Raw genomic sequence first — 17,572 nt, forward strand, 5'->3', positions numbered from 1 at the left:
TGCCAGTGGGATCATCATTATGTTGAATAGTATTAGTGATAGTGGTGATCCTTGGGATACTCCGCAGTCTGCTTTCTGTGGTGGTGATATGTTTGAATTTGATTTTACTTGGTATGTTCTGGTGGTTAGAAAACCCTTGATCCAGTTAAGTATGTTTCCATCAATCCCAAAGTGGCCAAGGAGTCTTAGTAGTATACTGTGGTGTACCATGTCGAATGTGCTCGACATGTCAAATTGAAGGAGAAGGATGCTTTTACATGTGGCTATTTCCTGTTTGAATTTCACCAGTTGCAGTACTGTGGTGGGGGTGGAATCCTGATTATGAGTCATGTAGTGTTGAGAACTTGTCCATGTATTCCGTAAGCTGTTTGGTCACCTAGCTTTCCATCAGTTTGACTACTAGTGGGATAGACGCCACTGGACGGTAATTGGTGAGGTCGTTTGTGTTTTTCTTAGTGTCTTTTAGTATTGGGGTGAGTAGGATGTTATCATATTCCTCGGGGAAGAGACCCACATAGTACTACACTGGATAAGGAGAGTTCAGAGAACCCTTGTGTTGCTGTTTTGTTATAATTGTCTGTTCTACTGACCACCTTCTCTCCTTCTTCTGCCCAGCACTCTACCCTGGGGGGCAGCCGGTCAGAGAAAGGCTCAACATGGACAAGTCGCTCACTGGGTGCTCGATGTCGGAATTCCATTGCCTCCTGCACAGATGAGCAGCCTCACATTGGCAATTATCGGCTGCTGAAAACCATCGGCAAGGGCAACTTCGCCAAAGTCAAGCTGGCCAGGCACATCCTGACTGGGAGAGAGGTGAGGTTGAACCCTTAAAAACGAATGTTTCGCTAACCCATCAGTGTCTCCCACCTATCTGTATCTTATTAACCCATCTTTTCATCCCACCTGTCCACACCTCAATTTGCCCCTTACTTTCTCCATCCATACAGGTATGGCTTTTTGGGTATGTAACATGTATGACTCCACAGAGTACAAAGATACATAGGGAAGAACTAGCCTTTGCAGAAAATACATGAAAACAACAGCAGCAAAGGTGACAGAGTCCCAAAACAAACGGTGTAGTATAGAAATTTTTTGATAGGTATCAAAGACTCAACATGAGTTGTGTTTCGTCTGCTAGGCCTGCCTCAGGAGTCCATACCAATAATCTCACAATGATTGATAAGAATTGTGAGATAAACATTAATAACTACACCAATAGTGCACATAATTAATACTCTGCCATAATGTAGTGCTGCGAAACAGCACAAAGTATTTCTTATGTGCAGTACTGGTGCAGTTATTGATGTTTATCTCAGAATTCTTATTAATCGTGAGATTATTGGTATAGACTCCTGGGGCAGGCCTAACGGCTGAAACACAACTCATATTGGGTCTTTGATACATACCAATAAATTTCTGTACCACACCAGTTGTTTTGGTACTTTTTGACTCCATAGAGTAATATAACAAGGAGATATCTGCCTTTTGTCTGTGGACAGTAATACACTGTCACAAGCAGCCTCTCTAGTTACATCCCCAGGCATGATTCTTCATGGGTGCATATCCTCTTATCAGATAACACCAACCCAACAAAATCTACCCTTCCATTGGTAGGAGGAAAGTGGGCAGCAGCACTTTATACTTGTGACTACTTGATGCCTCCTCTTCCAGGTTAAATGCCACTGAAAATTAGTGGCTAGTCCCTGAATAAGCTATTTAACTAGCCAGGAGCTGTTTTTGAACATTTAAATCACTTTGAATATGTCGCGTCCGTCGCTCCTTTCGGCTCCTCCGCCGCGGGGGGCGGGAGCCGGCGTCCACCGCGGTGAGGGTCGGCGGTCCGGAGGCCGCGGTGATGGCCGTTCCGGCCGAGGCCAGAGGCCGGCGATTGCGGCCGCCGGTCTCTTGGTCGCCAGCTGTGGGGTCTATGTTTACGCCGCTGAAAGAGGCGGCGCCGAGGTGCGATGGCCGGCGTCTTCTTCTCTTCCGGGCGCGAGGGCCCGGAGCTCCGCCTCTGAGGTGCTGGATTGGGAGGCCAGGTTGGTGGTCCCGCCTGGGGAATCGGACAGAGCCGATCAGAAAGGCTCTGTCGATAACCAGGTCTGGATTGGTCGGCTGTACCTACGGGGGCGGGGCGGCTGATGCTGAACAGTATTTAAGGAAGGGGACTGAGCTAGAACATTGCTTCAGGTTCTGTTCCCGAGGCCAGTCTCCGTTGGTTCCTGTGCTCCGTTGTTTTCCTTGTTCTTCCGGTTTTGACTTTTGGACTGTTCCTGGTTTTCCCTGCTAGCTGCCTGCCTCGACCTCTTGCCTGATCTTGACTATGCTGTCAGCTGCCGGCCCAGAACTATTGCCTGTCTGTGAATGTCCTCATTCTCCATCTGCCCTCTGCTCTCCTGGTCCCTGTCTGGGTCAGTTCGGCACCCCGCGGTTCCTGAAGTCCCGTTGACCGCCTGCAGCTGGGGGCTCAACCCTTGGTGAACGGCGGTCGCCACGGGTGAAGACTTGGGGTTGCACGGCTGTCCTTTGAGGTCCCTCGGGGCCTCGCGGGACCTAAGGGCTCACCTACCTTGCAGACAAGACTGGAACCTGAAGCCATGAGCTCGCCTACGCAACCCGATCTACGGGACCTGGCTAAAGTTCTCCAGCAGCAGCAGGAGCAGTTGAACGCCCTGTCGGGGGCCCTACAGAACGTATGCTCTCAGCTATCCTCGGTCCAGGTACAGAACCAGACCGCTGCGGTCCACCAGGTCGCCGCAGCGGCTCCCCATCCGGGAGGGTCCTTCCCGGGACTTCGGTTCCCTGAGCCTGCACGATTTGATGGGGTTCCCGGAAGTTGCCGGGGTTTCCTTCAAGATGCAACCAGAGGCTTTTGCATCAGACCAGATAAAAGTGGCCTATGTTATTTCCTTGCTTACGGGACGGGCCCTGGCCTGGGCGTCCCCGTTATGTGAACAACAGGATCCGCTCTTGGACAACTATGCGGAGTTTCAACGCCACTTCCGCATGGTATTTGACCTTCCAGGAAGGCCGTCTTCCGCCGCGTCCGAGTTGCTGCGGATACAACAGGGCGAAGGGACTGTGGCAGACTATGCTATTCGGTTTCGGACTTTGGCAACCGAGTTGCGCTGGAATCAGGAGTTCTTATCTGCCATCTTCCTGGAGGGACTTCAGGATCGAATCAAGGATGAGCTGGCTGGCCGGGAGGTCCTGGGGCAATTGGATGCCCTGATCTCGCTCTGTGTCCGGGTAGATACCCGTTTCCAGGAGAGGGCTAGAGCCCGAGCCGACCGGCGGAAGGGACCCAGGGGTGTGCCTCAGTCTAGTCAGGGATCGTCCCCCCGCCGTGGCTCCCGAGAACCTAGGGAGACTTCTGAAGAACCTATGGTTATCGGCCGCCAACGACTGACTCCGTCGGAAAGGACTCAAAGTCTGCGGGGCGGTCTTTGCCTGTATTGCGGCGAGGCTGGTCATTTCATTCGCACTTGCCCCGCACGGCCGGGAAACAACACTCCCAAGGCGCCCTAAGGGGAGGGGTCTTGGGGCACTCTAATCCCCTACCCGACCAGCTGATAACTCTTCCGGTAACTTTGCGGTGGCAGGAGACGATGGTTCACACCCGTGCCCTCTTGGATTCCGGGGCCGGGGGAAATTTCATTTGCCAGGAACTCTTGCGGCAGATGGAATGGCCCACACTGCCCTACCGACCTGCTCTGCAAGTGACATCCATCCAGGGTACAGCGTTACCCCAGCCTATCACAGAGGTGACTCCATTTTTGGGGCTTCAGGTGGGGGAGGATCACTGTGAGGAGGCTCAATTTCTGATCTTACCCCGCACCATTCATCCTGTGGTACTGGGCCTGCCCTGGTTACGGCGCCACACCCCTGTCATAGATTGGACTTTAGGGAAGATTCAGGCCTGGGGTGGCGCCTGCACTGAGGCCTCTTTGAAGGGCCGGGAATCCAGCTGTCCCGCGGTAGTAGCTACCCCTAGAACTGTGTTAGCCTGTCAAACCGCTCTGCCAGAGGAGTACCGGGAGTTCGTGGATGTGTTTAGTCCCGTGGAAGCGGATGTACTGCCGCCACATCGATCCTTTGATTGTGCTATTAATTTGATGGCTGACAAGATGCCACCTCGGGGCCGTCTCTATACTCTGTCCCGAGAGGAATCGAAGGTTATGCAAGCCTATATCCGGGAGAATCTCCAGAAAGGGTTCATCCGTCCCTCCACGTCCCCTGCCGGGGCAGGATTCTTTTTTGTGACCAAGAAAGATGGCTCCTTGCGGCCCTGTATTGACTACCGGGGCCTAAATACCATCACCGTGAAGGACAGATACCCTCTGCCCCTTATTCCAGAGTTGTTTGATCGGCTGCAGGGGGCCCAGATCTTCACCAAGTTGGATCTCCGTGGGGCCTACAACTTGGTCCGTATCCGGCAGGGGGACGAATGGAAAACTGCATTTAATACGCACGAGGGGCACTTCGAGTATCGGGTGATGCCCTTCGGCCTGTGCAACGCTCCCGCAGTGTTCCAGAAGTTCATAAATTTCGCCCTTGAGGACCTGCTGTATGCTACAGTAATTGTTTACCTAGATGACATCCTGATCTTTTCCAAAGATCCCCTGGAGCATGTGACCCACGTTTGAACTGTTCTTCAGCGCCTACGACAATTCCGCTTGTTTGCCAAGCTCAGCAAATGCTCCTTTCATCAGCAGTCTCTGCCTGTTCTGGGACATTTTCTGTTACCGGGAGGTCTGCAAATGGATCCAGATAAACTTCGCGCTATCCGGGAATGGCCTCAACCCCAGGGCCTGAAGGCGTTGCAACGGTTCCTGGGGTTTGCGAATTACTACCGTCAATTTATTCCTCACTATTCGCAACTGACAGCTCCTTTGACAGCGCTCACTAAGAAGCATGCGGATGTCCGAAACTGGCCAGCTGAGGTGCAAGCAGCATTTGGTCTATTGAAGAAAGCCTTTGAATCTGCTCCCATCCTTCAGGCTCCGGATCCTGACAAGCCTTTAATGGTAGAGGTGGACGCTTCTGCTTTGGGCGCTGGGGCAGTCCTCTCCCAAATTAACGCCAAGGGCCGGCGTCAACCTTGCTTCTTCTTCTCCCGTAAGTTCTCCCCAGCGGAACGTAATTATACTGTGGGAGACAGAGAACTGCTAGCCTTGAAGTTAGCTCTGCAAGAGTGGAGACATTTGCTGGAGGGGGCAGAGCACCAGTTTACGGTGATTACGGACCATAAGAATCTCTTGTATCTGCAGGAGGCCCAAAGGCTGAATCCGCGGCAAGCCCGCTGGTCGCTGTTTTTCGCCAGGTTCCGGTTTCAACTGGTATTCCGGTCAGCTGCCCAGAATACCCCTGCGGACTCCATCTCCCGAGCCTTTGAAGCTTCAGAGGACATTGAAGAGCCTCATCCTATGTTGGATCCACTCTGCCTCAGTGCGGCCCCGGGAGGGGTCACCCCGTTGCGGAAGCTTGTGCCTTCACAGGACCGGGGAAAGGTACTGCGTTGGGGACATTCTTCTGTATGGGCTGGACATTTTGGGTTCCAAAAGACCCTTCGTCTGATTTCTCGACAGTACCAGTGGCCTCACATGAGGCAAGATATCCTTCGGTTTGTCACGATCTGCCCTATCTGTGCCCGGACCAAGTCTGTGGTAGGGCGCCCCTGGGGAGACCTGCAGCCTTTGCCCATTCCTGCAGCTCCCTGGGAGGAATTGTCTATGGATTTCATTACGGACCTTCCCCGCTCCCAAGGGCACACCGTGATTTGGGTTGTGGTAGACCGGTTCTCCCATATGGCACATTTCGTTCCCTTGCCAGGGCTTCCGTCAGCAGCTCTGTTAGCCCAACAGTTCATCCAGCATATTTTCCGGCTCCATGGGCTACCAGTCAGGATCATCAGTGACCGTGCAGCCCAGTTCACTTCACAATTCTGGAGAGCCCTGTGTTCTGCTCTGGGGGTTGTTACCCATTTCTCCTCTGCCTACCATCCACAGACCAACGGGATGGTTGAACGGATTAACCAAACGTTGAAAGGGTTCTTGCGGGCCTTTGTCAACAAGCGGCAAGACAACTGGGCATCCCTTCTTCCGTGGGCCGAGTTCGCCTACAACCACAGTGAACATTCCGCCTCTGGGCAATCTCCGTTTTTCATGGTTTATGGACAACACCCGCGGCTTCCATCACCCATTCCCATTGACTCCTCTACGCCCATGGTTACTCGAACCCTGGCGGACCTGCAGGAAGTCTGGAATATGGCCCGAGAACAACTACAAAGAGTGGCCGCCAAGTACAAGTCGTTTGTTGACCGACACCGGCGTCCCGCCCGGGTGTTGCAACCGGGGCAAAAGGTATGGTTAAGCACTAAATACCTAAGGCTCCGGGTACCCTCTCGGAGGTTGGGGCCACGGTACAGCGGGCCGTTTGCTATCCAGTCTCGGATCGGAGCGGTGACATACCGCCTGCGGCTACCTAGTACTCTGCAGGTTCATAATGCCTTCCATATTTCTCTGCTGAAGAGCTTCCGGGGGTCCAAATGGCATCCACAGAATAAAGAGTCTGTTGTTCCGGAGGCTGACCCCGATCCCGAATATGAGGTCGAAGAAATCATTGACTACAAGAGGTGTCGGGGAGAGCTGCTCTACCTGTTATCATGGAAGCATTTCGGTCCTGAAGACAATTCCTGGGAACCGGCTACCAATGTACATGCTCCAGAGTTGGTAAGGGCCTTCCATGATCGATATCCTCATAAACCTGGCCCCAGGAGGAGGGGGGCATCCGGGGGGGGATATGTCGCGTCCGTCACTCCTTTCGGCTCCTCTGCCATGGGGGGCGGGAGCCGGCGTCCACCGCGGCAAGGGTCGGCGGTCCGGAGGCCGCGGCGGGTAGCCGGGGCCCGGCGCGGTGATGGCCGTTCCGGCCGAGGCCAGAGGCCGGCGATTGCGGCCGCCGGTCTCTTGTTCGCCGGCTGTGGGGGCTATGTTTGCGCCGCTGAAAGAGGCGGCGCCGAGGCGCGATGGCCGGCGTCTTCTTCTCTTCCGGGCGCGAGGGCCCGGAGCTCCGCCTTTGAGGTGCTGGATTGGGAGGCCAGGTTGGTGGTCCCGCCTGGGGAATCGGACAGAGCCAATCAGAAAGGCTCTGTCGATAACCAGGTCCGGATTGGTCGGCTGTACCTACGGGGGCGGGGCGGCTGATGCTGAACAGTATTTAAGGAAGGGGACTGAGCTAGAACATTGCTTCAGGTTCTGTTCCCGAGGCCAGTCTCCGTTGGTTCCTGTGCTCCGTTGTTTTCCTTGTTCTTCCGGTTTTGACTTTTGGACTGTTCCTGGTTTTCCCTGCTAGCCGCCTGCCTCGACCTCTTGCCTGATCTTGACTACGCTGTCAACTGCCGGCCCAGAACTATTGCCTGTCTGTGAATGTCCTCATTCTCCATCTGCCCTCTGCTCTCCTGGTCCCTGTCCGGGTCAGTTCGGCACCCCGCGGTTCCTGAAGTCTCGTTGACCGCCTGCAGCTGGGGGCTCAACCCTTGGTGAACGGCGGTCGCCGCGGGTGAAGACTTGGGGTTGCACGGCTGTCCTTTGAGGGACCTAAGGGCTCACCTACCTTGCAGACAAGACAGAATATTAACCCCAGGAATATATTTATTATAGTAAACTTGACTAAAATCTTCAAGACTGTAATCAGGGAGAGTGAAGGGTTAAGATTTAAAAGCATCCTCGGAAGACGTGATGACGCGAAGCTGAGCGGAAGCCTCTGACACCGGCTCCGACTCGAGCGCGTAAAAATCTGCAGAATTACCCGCGATCTCCCCCCCAAGGTGTTCCTCTGCTCTGCACCATCTGACGGCGGAAGGCAAGGGCTACAAAAGAATACTCCAGCGGAGATTAGCGCTGCAAGCGAAGGAGGGTATGCCCGCTAAGACCCCGCGGGGAAAGCAGAACTCCAGCGCGACGCAGGTTAAAATGGCAGCGGCCCCTGAGACGGCAATGGCGGGAACGATACCAGCAGAGGTAGTTCGAGACTTGGCGCAGCAGATCTCCGCGATGCTGGAAGAAAAATTATCGAAATTGCAGTCTTCGGTAGATCAGATATGCGAGACGCTGGAACGCCAAAGCGCCAGATTGCAACTCGTGGAGGAAAGAGTGTCGGGTTGTGAAGATGCAGCCGTAGGGGCGAACGAGCGCATGGCAGCGTTGGAGAGGAAATGTGAGCAGCTGACACAGAAGGCGGATGATCTTGAGAACCGCAGCAGGCGGAATAACCTTCGGATAGTGGGCATCCCAGAAGCAGTAAAAGCGACGGAGCTTCGATAATTTGTAGAACAATGGCTGCCTAAAGAACTGGGCCTGGACAGCAGCAAATATCCTTTGCAGGTGGAGAGAGTCCACAGAGTAGGAGCGGTACGTGCGAATGAAAGCAGGCCAAGGCAAGTACTGGCAAAACTGTTAAATTACATGGATAAGGAATCACTGCTGCAGGCATATAGAAGTAATCCAGGCCTTGCTTATGAGGGAGAGAAAATAATGCATTTTCAAGACTATTCGGCCATAGTCTCGGACCAACGGAAAGCCATGGGCCGTCATTGTAAAAGGCTATATGACAAAGGAGTACGTTTTGCCTTACTGTACCTCGCGAAGGTGCGGGTACTGCATGAAAACAAAACTTTATTTTTCAATGAAGCAGCAGATCTAGAAAAGTTTGTGTCAACACTACCTTGATCTGCAGCAGCAGCAGAAAAGTCAGGCGATGGACGAATCTAAAAATGGCGGAGCTAGATGGGACAGAGTTACATCTATGGAATTTTTTTTGGTAGCAGACAAGGCAAGATCAGAGATGAATCAACAATGATGATTGCAAGTATCATCGTACTCAAGGATATTAGCAGACAGGCAGTTTACCGGTTCATCATGTCAACATGAATGCGGAAAATCGAGAGAAGACTCTGGGCTATGAACTATTCAGCTACAGTTACAACAGGTTAAAATGTTGGAGTCTCACTTGAGCTCCTGGTTGAAAATTTTCTCCTTTTTTAGGAGCACAAATGCTCAATAACTAGATTATAATGTTCAGATATGTGTTGAGATGAGAAGAAAAAATTTTGGGGTAACACCAGGAGGGGGGAGGGTAGGGGAAGAGAGGGCGGAGTTCGGGAGAGTTGGTGGTGTAAAAGGGGAGTGTGAGTGTTGAGCACTGGTGTGCACAAGGGGTATGTGTGCTCAGAGGGATAGAATTAAAGGGGCAATACAAGGGAAAGGAGGAATGGGCGGGGGTGGGGGAAGAATAGAGAAGGCGAGGGGAGGGAGGGGGGGAATGAGAGGTTCCTTACAAATACCTATGTGGAGTGTGTACAAACGAAGGGAGAGACCAGAGGGCAAGAGGAGAGGAGAGTTCGAAAAGCAACAGAACTTGGGGCAGTGTGTTTTAGCTCTGAGGGCTCAGCTGGGAAGCCTTCAGATAGTATGGGGAACTATTGTGCAAGATGACAGGAGACATTTTGTTATGAATGGCTTGTCTTAAGATTGTGTCGCTGAATGTGGACGGAGTGCACTCTCCGGTAAAGAGAACTAAGATTCTGCAGGCTCTTAAGCGCCAGAAAGCTGATGTGGCCATGATTCAGGAAACCCACCTAAGTAAGCTAGAACACCTTAAGTTAAAGAAGGATTGGGTGGGAGATATATTCTTTGCATCATATAATGGAAGGCAGCGGGGGGTTGCCATACTGTTCCGGAAAAATGTGGCCTTTGACTTAGATAATATGTACCAGGACCCAGATGGGCGTTACTTGATAGTGACAGGTGAATTGCAAGGGAAAAGGGTGGGATTATGCAATGTCTATGCACCCAATGTTTATAGTCACAAATTCTTCACTTTATTGAAAGCCAAGCTGGTAACATTAGATGACTATCAACTTATAGTTGGGGGGGGGGGGGGGGACTTTAACATCACTAGCGATCCCTCAATAGATTGCAAGCCATCACGGAGAGCAGGGAGAGACCATGAGGACAAGGGTGTGAACTTGCTGATGAGAGATTTAGATTTGGTGGACATATGGAGGCAACAACATATAACAGACACTGATTACACTTTCTTTTCTCACCCTCATGGGGTCCACTCTCGACTTGACTATCTGCTTATATCACACTCACTCAGTGTTACAGCAAATCGATCGGGAATTGTAGAGCCAGCTGTGTCAGACCATGCACTAGTGTGGGCAGAGTTGTCCTGGGGTAGAAGGGAAGGACCGGCCCCGATGGCGGATGAACCCGGCGCTATATAAGAGCAGGGACTTCTGCTCCTATTTAAGGAAGTGCTGGTTGGATTACATAGCGGAGAATGATGCAGGGGAGGTGAGCCCCAGAATTTTTTGGGAGGCTGCAAAGGCAGTGCTAAGAGGGAAAATTATCGCTTACGTTGCCTCCAAAAATAAAAAACGGGGGGAAAAAATAAAAGATCTCACAATGAAATTGCGGGAGGCGCGTAGAGTACTTATGGGTCACCCCTCGGACGGTAATAGAAAGACATACATAGAGTGTAGGAAAGAAATACAGAATGTGCTGGACGAGGAAGCAATTTACAATGTTAAATTGTATAAATATAAACTACACCAATGGGGCAATAAAACGGGCAAAATGTTAGCATCTCTCATGAGTCAGAGGACAACGAGAAAATTTATCAGAAAAATTAGAAGCAAGCAAGGGAAGGTATGCGCGCAGTTAACTGACATTCAAGAGGAGTTTCTACGCTTTTTCTCGTCCCTATATAAGGAGGGCTCCTTTCCAGAGGATAAATGCAGGGAATTTGTCGAAGGGATGGGTTTGGCCACTATCTCAGTAGAACAGCGGCAGATGTTAAATGCGCCGATACAGGGGGAGGAGGTTCAGAAGGTCATCAAGCGTTTAACCTTAGCAAAAGCACCGGGACCCGATGGGCTGGGAGTGGAATACTATAAAATCTTACAAGATATGATTATAGCTCCCTTTGTTGCTATGTGTGAGGACACAAGAGAAGCGGGCACTATGGGACCGGTGTTAAATCATGCACATATAGTTGTACTTCCAAAGCCCAGGAAAGACGGGGAGTTGGTGGACTCATATAGGCCAATATCTCTGCTGAACCAGGATGTAAAGATTTTGGCAGCGGTGCTGGCGGATCGTTTGGGAAGGGTGGTCCCTTGCCTGGTGCATGCAGACCAGGTAGGATTTGTTAAGGGCCGGTATCCATCGGCCAACATCTTAAAAATATGCAGAGTGCTTCTGGAGGGGAAAGGGAGAACTGGGGATGCCATTCTAGCTAGCCTGGATGCCGAAAAAGCCTTCGATAAAGTGATCTGGAAGTATATGTTTTGGGTATTGAGGCGTTTCGGCATCCAGGGAGAATTTTTGAATTGGATTCAGGCATTGTATAGTTCCCCAACGGCTCAAATACTTGTGAACGACTCCCTGACGGATACATTCGCCCTGGGAAGGGGGACCAGGCAGGGGTGCCCGTTGTCGCCCTTATTGTTTATTTTGACACTGGAACCACTAGCAGCTAAAATTAGACAGGAGTCAAATTTGAAAGGGCTAAGAGTGGGAGGAGAGGAACATAAAATTAATCTGTTCGCAGACGACATGTTGTTGCTGATAGACGATGCGACTGAAACTCTGCCTCGGGTGATGCACATTATTCGAGAATTTGGAGAATTCTCGGGCCTCAGCATAAATTTTGAGAAATCAGAGGCGCTACCGGTTACTGCAACATGTCGATGTAGAGAATCGGCGACTTTCCCTCTGCGCTGGGCACCGGGAGGCATTAAATACCTGGGGGTACACCTTAGTGCAGATCAGGCCTGGTATATAAAAGAAACGTAATTAACCGCATAGAGGAGGTAAAAAAATTATGTAACCAATGGAAAGACCTACCATTAAACTTTATGGGTAGGATTGCATTAGTGATGATGGTGTTATTACCCAAGCTCATGTATCCGCTACAAATGCTCCCGCTGTGGGTGAGAAAGGAGGAGGAGAAAAGGTATAGAAGTATTATAGGCACTTTTATCTGGCATTCAAAGCGCTCCAGGATTGCATTTACTAAATTGATTCACGGGAGGGCACAAGGAGGCCTCAGACTCCCAGACCTGAGGAGATATAACGTGGCGGCACTGATGCGGTGGATACATGAGCTGATCTCAGGGGAGGGGCATTATGCCCTCCAGGGTTTTTGGGAGAGCTGGTGCAGTCCAAATGATCCTTTTACAGTATTAGAATCCTGGGTAGTGCAGGGAGCTAGGAAGATAGTGGAGAACACATTTGTGGCGGCGCTACAGCGGGCGTGGAGTTGGTGGAGAGGACATGGAGAAGCAGGTAAGGGGGTCAGCCCATTCATGCCACTAGTAGGGAACTTGGCCTTCCCGGCAGGGCAGGGTGTGTCGGTATTTAGGAGCTGGCGGGAAAAGGGATGTCGGTTCATAGGTCAATTTAGGAAACAGGGGGATGACGCCTTTCCAACCTATGATATGGTAAAGCAGGAACTGCGGATAGTTGGCTCGCAATTCTTTGCTTACTTACAGGCCCAAGACTATGTTCTAAGTGAAGAGCGCAGGACCCGGGCTATAGCTCATTTCACCAAATTGGACCTCCTGTTTATGCAGACTAATCCAATAAGCAATAGACTGACCAGGTGGCATCAAGCGATTAGAGACCATAAAAAAGCACCACATATGATACAATTGGCAGAGAAGTGGAGTGGGGACGTGGTAGAAGAAGTCACGGTGGATCGCCTAGGGGTAACATTTAGAAACCTGAGTAAGATAACCCCGAATGCAGCATTGCAAGACATCCAGTATAGGATTCTCTACAGGGTGCATATCACAAAAGCAAGAGGGAAAGCATTGGGAATGTGGGAGGATGACACATGTAATAAGTGTAAGAGGAGTGTGGGTTCATTCCTACATTCTTTTATGGAATGTCCATCATTGCACTCTCTCTGGGTAAATGTGTTGCGGTTGTTGGAAGAAATTCTGCAACGCACAGTGGAGTGGCAATACTCCGTTACTCTGATGGGATGTGGGGAGGCACTGAAAGGACAGGGACTGGGCGCGGCCCAGATCCGCTTTGTATTGCTGGCATTGATAATTTTGAAGAAATGCATATTGCGGGAGTGGGTCAATGAGACACCCCCGGAGGTGGAATCATGGAAAAATAGTATGATAGAAATGGGCAGCTGGGTTAACATGACATATAAATTTGCTGTTGCTCTGAGACTCCGTCAATACCGAGATCTGTGGTGCAGAGCCCAGACACTGCTTTCGCAACAGCACTCCAAATCCAAGTAGTAAAGAATGTGTATAGTTGGGGAAACTCTCTACTCAGGGGGGGGTTAAAAAGAAACTGTCATGCAGTCCAATCAGATTAAAGGCTATGCTGTGTTTGTACCATGAACAATTTTATTCAGCACCTGTTACACTTTGTTTATGTTATAAGATGTATTAAGTCTGACTTCATACACCAATAAAAATATTAAAAAAAAAAAAAAAAAGATTTAAAAGCATCCTCAAAAAAGGTGAGTTTTATAATGAGAATATGAGATCATGATGCATCAGCACAGGAGAACTGCTCCAAGCATACAGCACAGCAAGGTAAAAAACACGAAAGAGTTTGGTGTTAGCTGTTTTGGAAAAAGGGTACAGATCAGTGGCATAGCCACAGGTGGACCTGGATGGGCCAGGACCCACCCATTCAGAACTGAGGCCCACCCAACAGTAGCACACATTTAGCAGTTTGTGGGGATCCCAAGCTTGGCCAGCTGAACACTTCCCTCTGATCGTAACAAAAATTCTACTCTCCATGATACAGGCACCTGCGCATGCTCAGTTTTCAGCGCATGCCTGCTGCAGACTGCCAAGGTGGAAAGAAGCGTTTTCTGGCCAGCTGAGATTTTTTTTATTTTTGTGGTGGTTGGGTGGGGGGGGAGAACACTTGGTGCCCACCCACTTCTTGCCTAGGCCCACCCAAAATCTGTTGTCTGGCTACGCCCCTGGTACAGATAAGAATTTCTTATAGATCAAACCAAATCTTAAAAGTCCAAGTGTACAACTGATAGTATAATTTTAATTAATTAATTAATTAAGGAGGAGGAAAAGACTTCAGTCATACAGTTGCTTTACATTGATATCATATGTTTACAAACTATCATAAGTCTGAAAAACCTCCATCCACTTAACAGGACTTTTTATCTTTTTTTCCTAAAGTTTTATAAAATACGAAAATTGTTTTACTGCAGAAAAGATGACTTAGCTTGTAATTAGGGCACGCTCAACAGAGTTTCTCTGTTTCACATTGGAGCTTCATCAGGAGCTGACTTGCTAAGCTGTTTTCTGTCAAAGTATTTCACTGTCTAGCATGCGTCTAACTCCTAATTATTGATAATTAAGTGCCAATCAACTCCATATAATTGATTGTTAGTGCCTACTTGACTAAGTAGTTTATATGCTCATTTGGGGTCCACACCTAAATTTGATGCCCAACTTTGGGCGACCTATATAGAATCCAGGGGTAGAGTTCATTGGAGTGCGAACTGAAAATGAGTAGAGAAGTAAGAAGAAAACCAAGATAGAATAGAATACACTATGAGGATAGACTGAAAGAAAAAGAGAAGTAAAAGAGACCAAGATAGTACAGAGTCCAAACATCAAAGTTTCATTGTTTCTCATGTCCATTCATCTAAATCATGTTTTTTAAAAATTTGTTTACTAACATTTTTTTTACTAATAAGAATATTTCAGCAGTCATAGGTTGGCTTTAGCAAGATCCTGCACCATGCAGGAGTCAACCTCAAGCAATGGGTAGACCAAAAGATGTTGTGTAGTCTGCCTCTCACTACAGTTGCAGGTCTTGGGACTGGTAGAATATCACCATTTTGCCATGTTGGTTCCTGACCTACTCCCTTGAATATAGAGGTCATTTAGGCTTGTCCACATGTTCCATTCCTTTTCCATCCCTACAGAAAGCTTCTTAGTTGCCCTGGTAATCCCCAGAGCAGGATCTCCAAGTCACATGTGCACCATCTTCTCATGTTCAGTTTCAGGCAGAGCTCCAGAGTCTCAATGCGTGGATAAGGCAACAGTGCAGGGAGGGTATTAGATTTGTTAGGAATTATTCAACATTCTGGGGAAGGGGGGGGGGGGGCCTATTCTGCAAAGGTGGACTCCACCTTAACCAGGGTGGAAGGAGGCTGCTGGCATCAACATTTGAAAAGGAGATAAAGCAGCTTTTAAAGTAGAAACTAGGGGAAGGCCGACAGTTGCTTAAAAGTGTATGGTTTGGAATAAGGTATGTTTAAAAGGTGCACCTTTAAAAGATATCACCAAAACAGGGAAGATAGGGCATCCCGATAGCAAGGATGCAATAGAGACAATAGCAGACTAGGGGGCTCATTTTTAAAACAGAAAAACGTCCAAAAAAGGCATAAAGCAGTGAATGGATGTTTTTCTTGCAAAAACGTCCAAATCGCTATTTTCAAAACACATTTTAAAGAAGTTTTTCTATGCAGTTTGTAGTGCATCCAAATCACAAGGAGGAGTGTCAGGGGCATGTTGGGGGTAGGATTTGGGCATTCCCACAACTTGGACGTTTTTCTGCCATAATGGAACAAAGGAAAAATGTACAGAGCTAAAAGTTGGACGCTTTGATCTGAACCTATTTCAATAACAACTAAGTATAAAACAGGTGTTCTAAATGACCAGATAACCAATGAAGGGATTAAGGCATGACCAGATAACCAATGAAGGGATTAAGGCATGACCCTCCCCCCTTACTTACTCCCCCAGTGGTCACTGACCCCTTCCCACCCCACAAAGATGTGAAAGAAACACTACATACCAGCCTCTGTGACAGCTTCAGATGTTATGACCAGTCCTGTTAGAGCAGCAAGCAGGTCCCTGGAGTAGCCTAGTAGTTGATGCAGTGCACTGTAGAGAAGGGGATCCAAGCCCAAATCCCACTCAAACTGTTACACTTGTGGTGGAAAGTGGGAGCCGTCCAAAACCCACCAAAAATCTACTGTACCCACATATAGGTGACACCTGCAGACATAAGGATTATTCTGGTGTTGTACAGATGGGTGCAGTAGGTTTTGGATGGCTCATCATACAATATAAAGGGGGGGGGGGGTAAGTGATGAGATGTGTACTTGAGACCTTTAATATGAAGTTCACTGCAGCGCTCCTAGGGTGCTCCACTGCGTTGCTGGGATGTCTGTGGTGCCAGTCTACTAAGAATGCTGGCCCCTCAGACATCTCAGCTGCTTGTTTTTGTGCGTTTATCCCAGTGGCGTAGCCAGACTGCTTTTGGGTGGGCCTGAACCCAAAGTGGGTGGGCACAAAATTTTCTCTCTACCCCCCTCCCCCAGCAAAATTTAGTCACACTTTTCAGTGAGCTTTCAGAGGCCAAAATTTCCTGCCTCAGGTCAGTATAATGCTGTTACGGTATCCTCTCCTGACCTAAGGAAGGAAGTATTGGTCTCTGAAACTTTATTAACACAGGTACCATATTACTTTATCCTAAATTAAAAATGAACAAGGGTGAGGAAAAGATGAAAAGCCATAGGTGATGAATGGACAGGAAACCCTGGCAAGAGAAAGACGAAGGAAAGCAGAATCTAGAGACTGGGAGCAACACAATGAGAAAAAGTAAATGGTCATACAACAAAGGTAAAGAAAATAATTTTATTTTCACATGCCCCTTCCTCTTATTCTCCAGTCTTTCCCTACTAAGTCCTCTCCCTCTTTCCATCCAGCAGCTCCCCTCTTTCTCTCCCCATCCTTCCAGTGTCTCCCCTCTTTCTTTTGCATCCAGCGTCTCCTTTTTCTCCCTACCCTTCCATCCAGTGTCTTCCCTCTTTCTCTCCTTATCCTTCCACTCATCTACCCTCTCTCCTGATCCTTCCATCCAGGGGCGTATCTGGAATCCAGCGGTAGGGGGGGCCAGAGCCAGAGAGAGGGGGCACATTTTTGCCTCCCTCCCCGCTGCTGCCGCCGCCACTCTCCACCCCCCCCCGCCGTCAACCTTCCCCCGCTGCTTACCTTTGCTGGCGGGGGGCCCCAACCCCCGCCAGCCAAGGTCCGACCCGCAGTCTTCATATTTCGTCTTCCTCCGACTCCTCCGTGGCCATGCTGTAACGCTGCTGATTCGTTGAATCCAGTTTGGAGTCTGACGTCGCAGCGTGTTGGGCCCCCCGCCAGCAAAAGTAAGCAGCGGGGGAGGGTTGACGGCGGGGAGGGGGGCCAGGGCGAAATCTGCGGGGGCCCAGGCCCCTGTGGCCCCACGCAGATACGCCCCTGCTTCCATCTAGTGTCTGTATCTCCCCTCTCCTTCTATCCAGTGTCTATCTCTCTTCCCTTTTCTGTTCAGTCTCCTCCCTCTCTCCACATCCTTCTAGTTTCTCCCCTTTCGCTCTGCATCCTTTCATCCATCTCCCCTCTTTCTCTCCCTATCCTCCCATGTCCAGCAGCTCTCTTCCCTCTAGTCCCTTCTTCCTCTTCCTTCCTTGTCCAGCAGCTCTCCAGCCCCTTCCTCCTCTCCCT

General features: G+C 49.8%; 1 protein-coding gene across 3 annotated transcripts in view; it reads left to right on the forward strand.

The window, feature by feature from the left end:
* MARK4 (microtubule affinity regulating kinase 4) overlaps positions 1-17,572 on the forward strand; it is a 672,690-nt gene that overhangs the window by 181,020 nt on the left and 474,098 nt on the right. For all 3 annotated transcript variants that reach the window (XM_030220223.1, XM_030220222.1, XM_030220221.1), the window contains exon 2: positions 616-813. In XM_030220223.1, the coding sequence (XP_030076083.1) occupies positions 616-813 (198 nt within the window). The remainder of the gene's footprint in view (positions 1-615; positions 814-17,572) is intronic.

Source organism: Microcaecilia unicolor, chromosome 11 (assembly GCF_901765095.1).
Source record: "Microcaecilia unicolor chromosome 11, aMicUni1.1, whole genome shotgun sequence".
NCBI classification, from domain to species: Eukaryota; Metazoa; Chordata; class Amphibia; order Gymnophiona; family Siphonopidae; genus Microcaecilia; species Microcaecilia unicolor.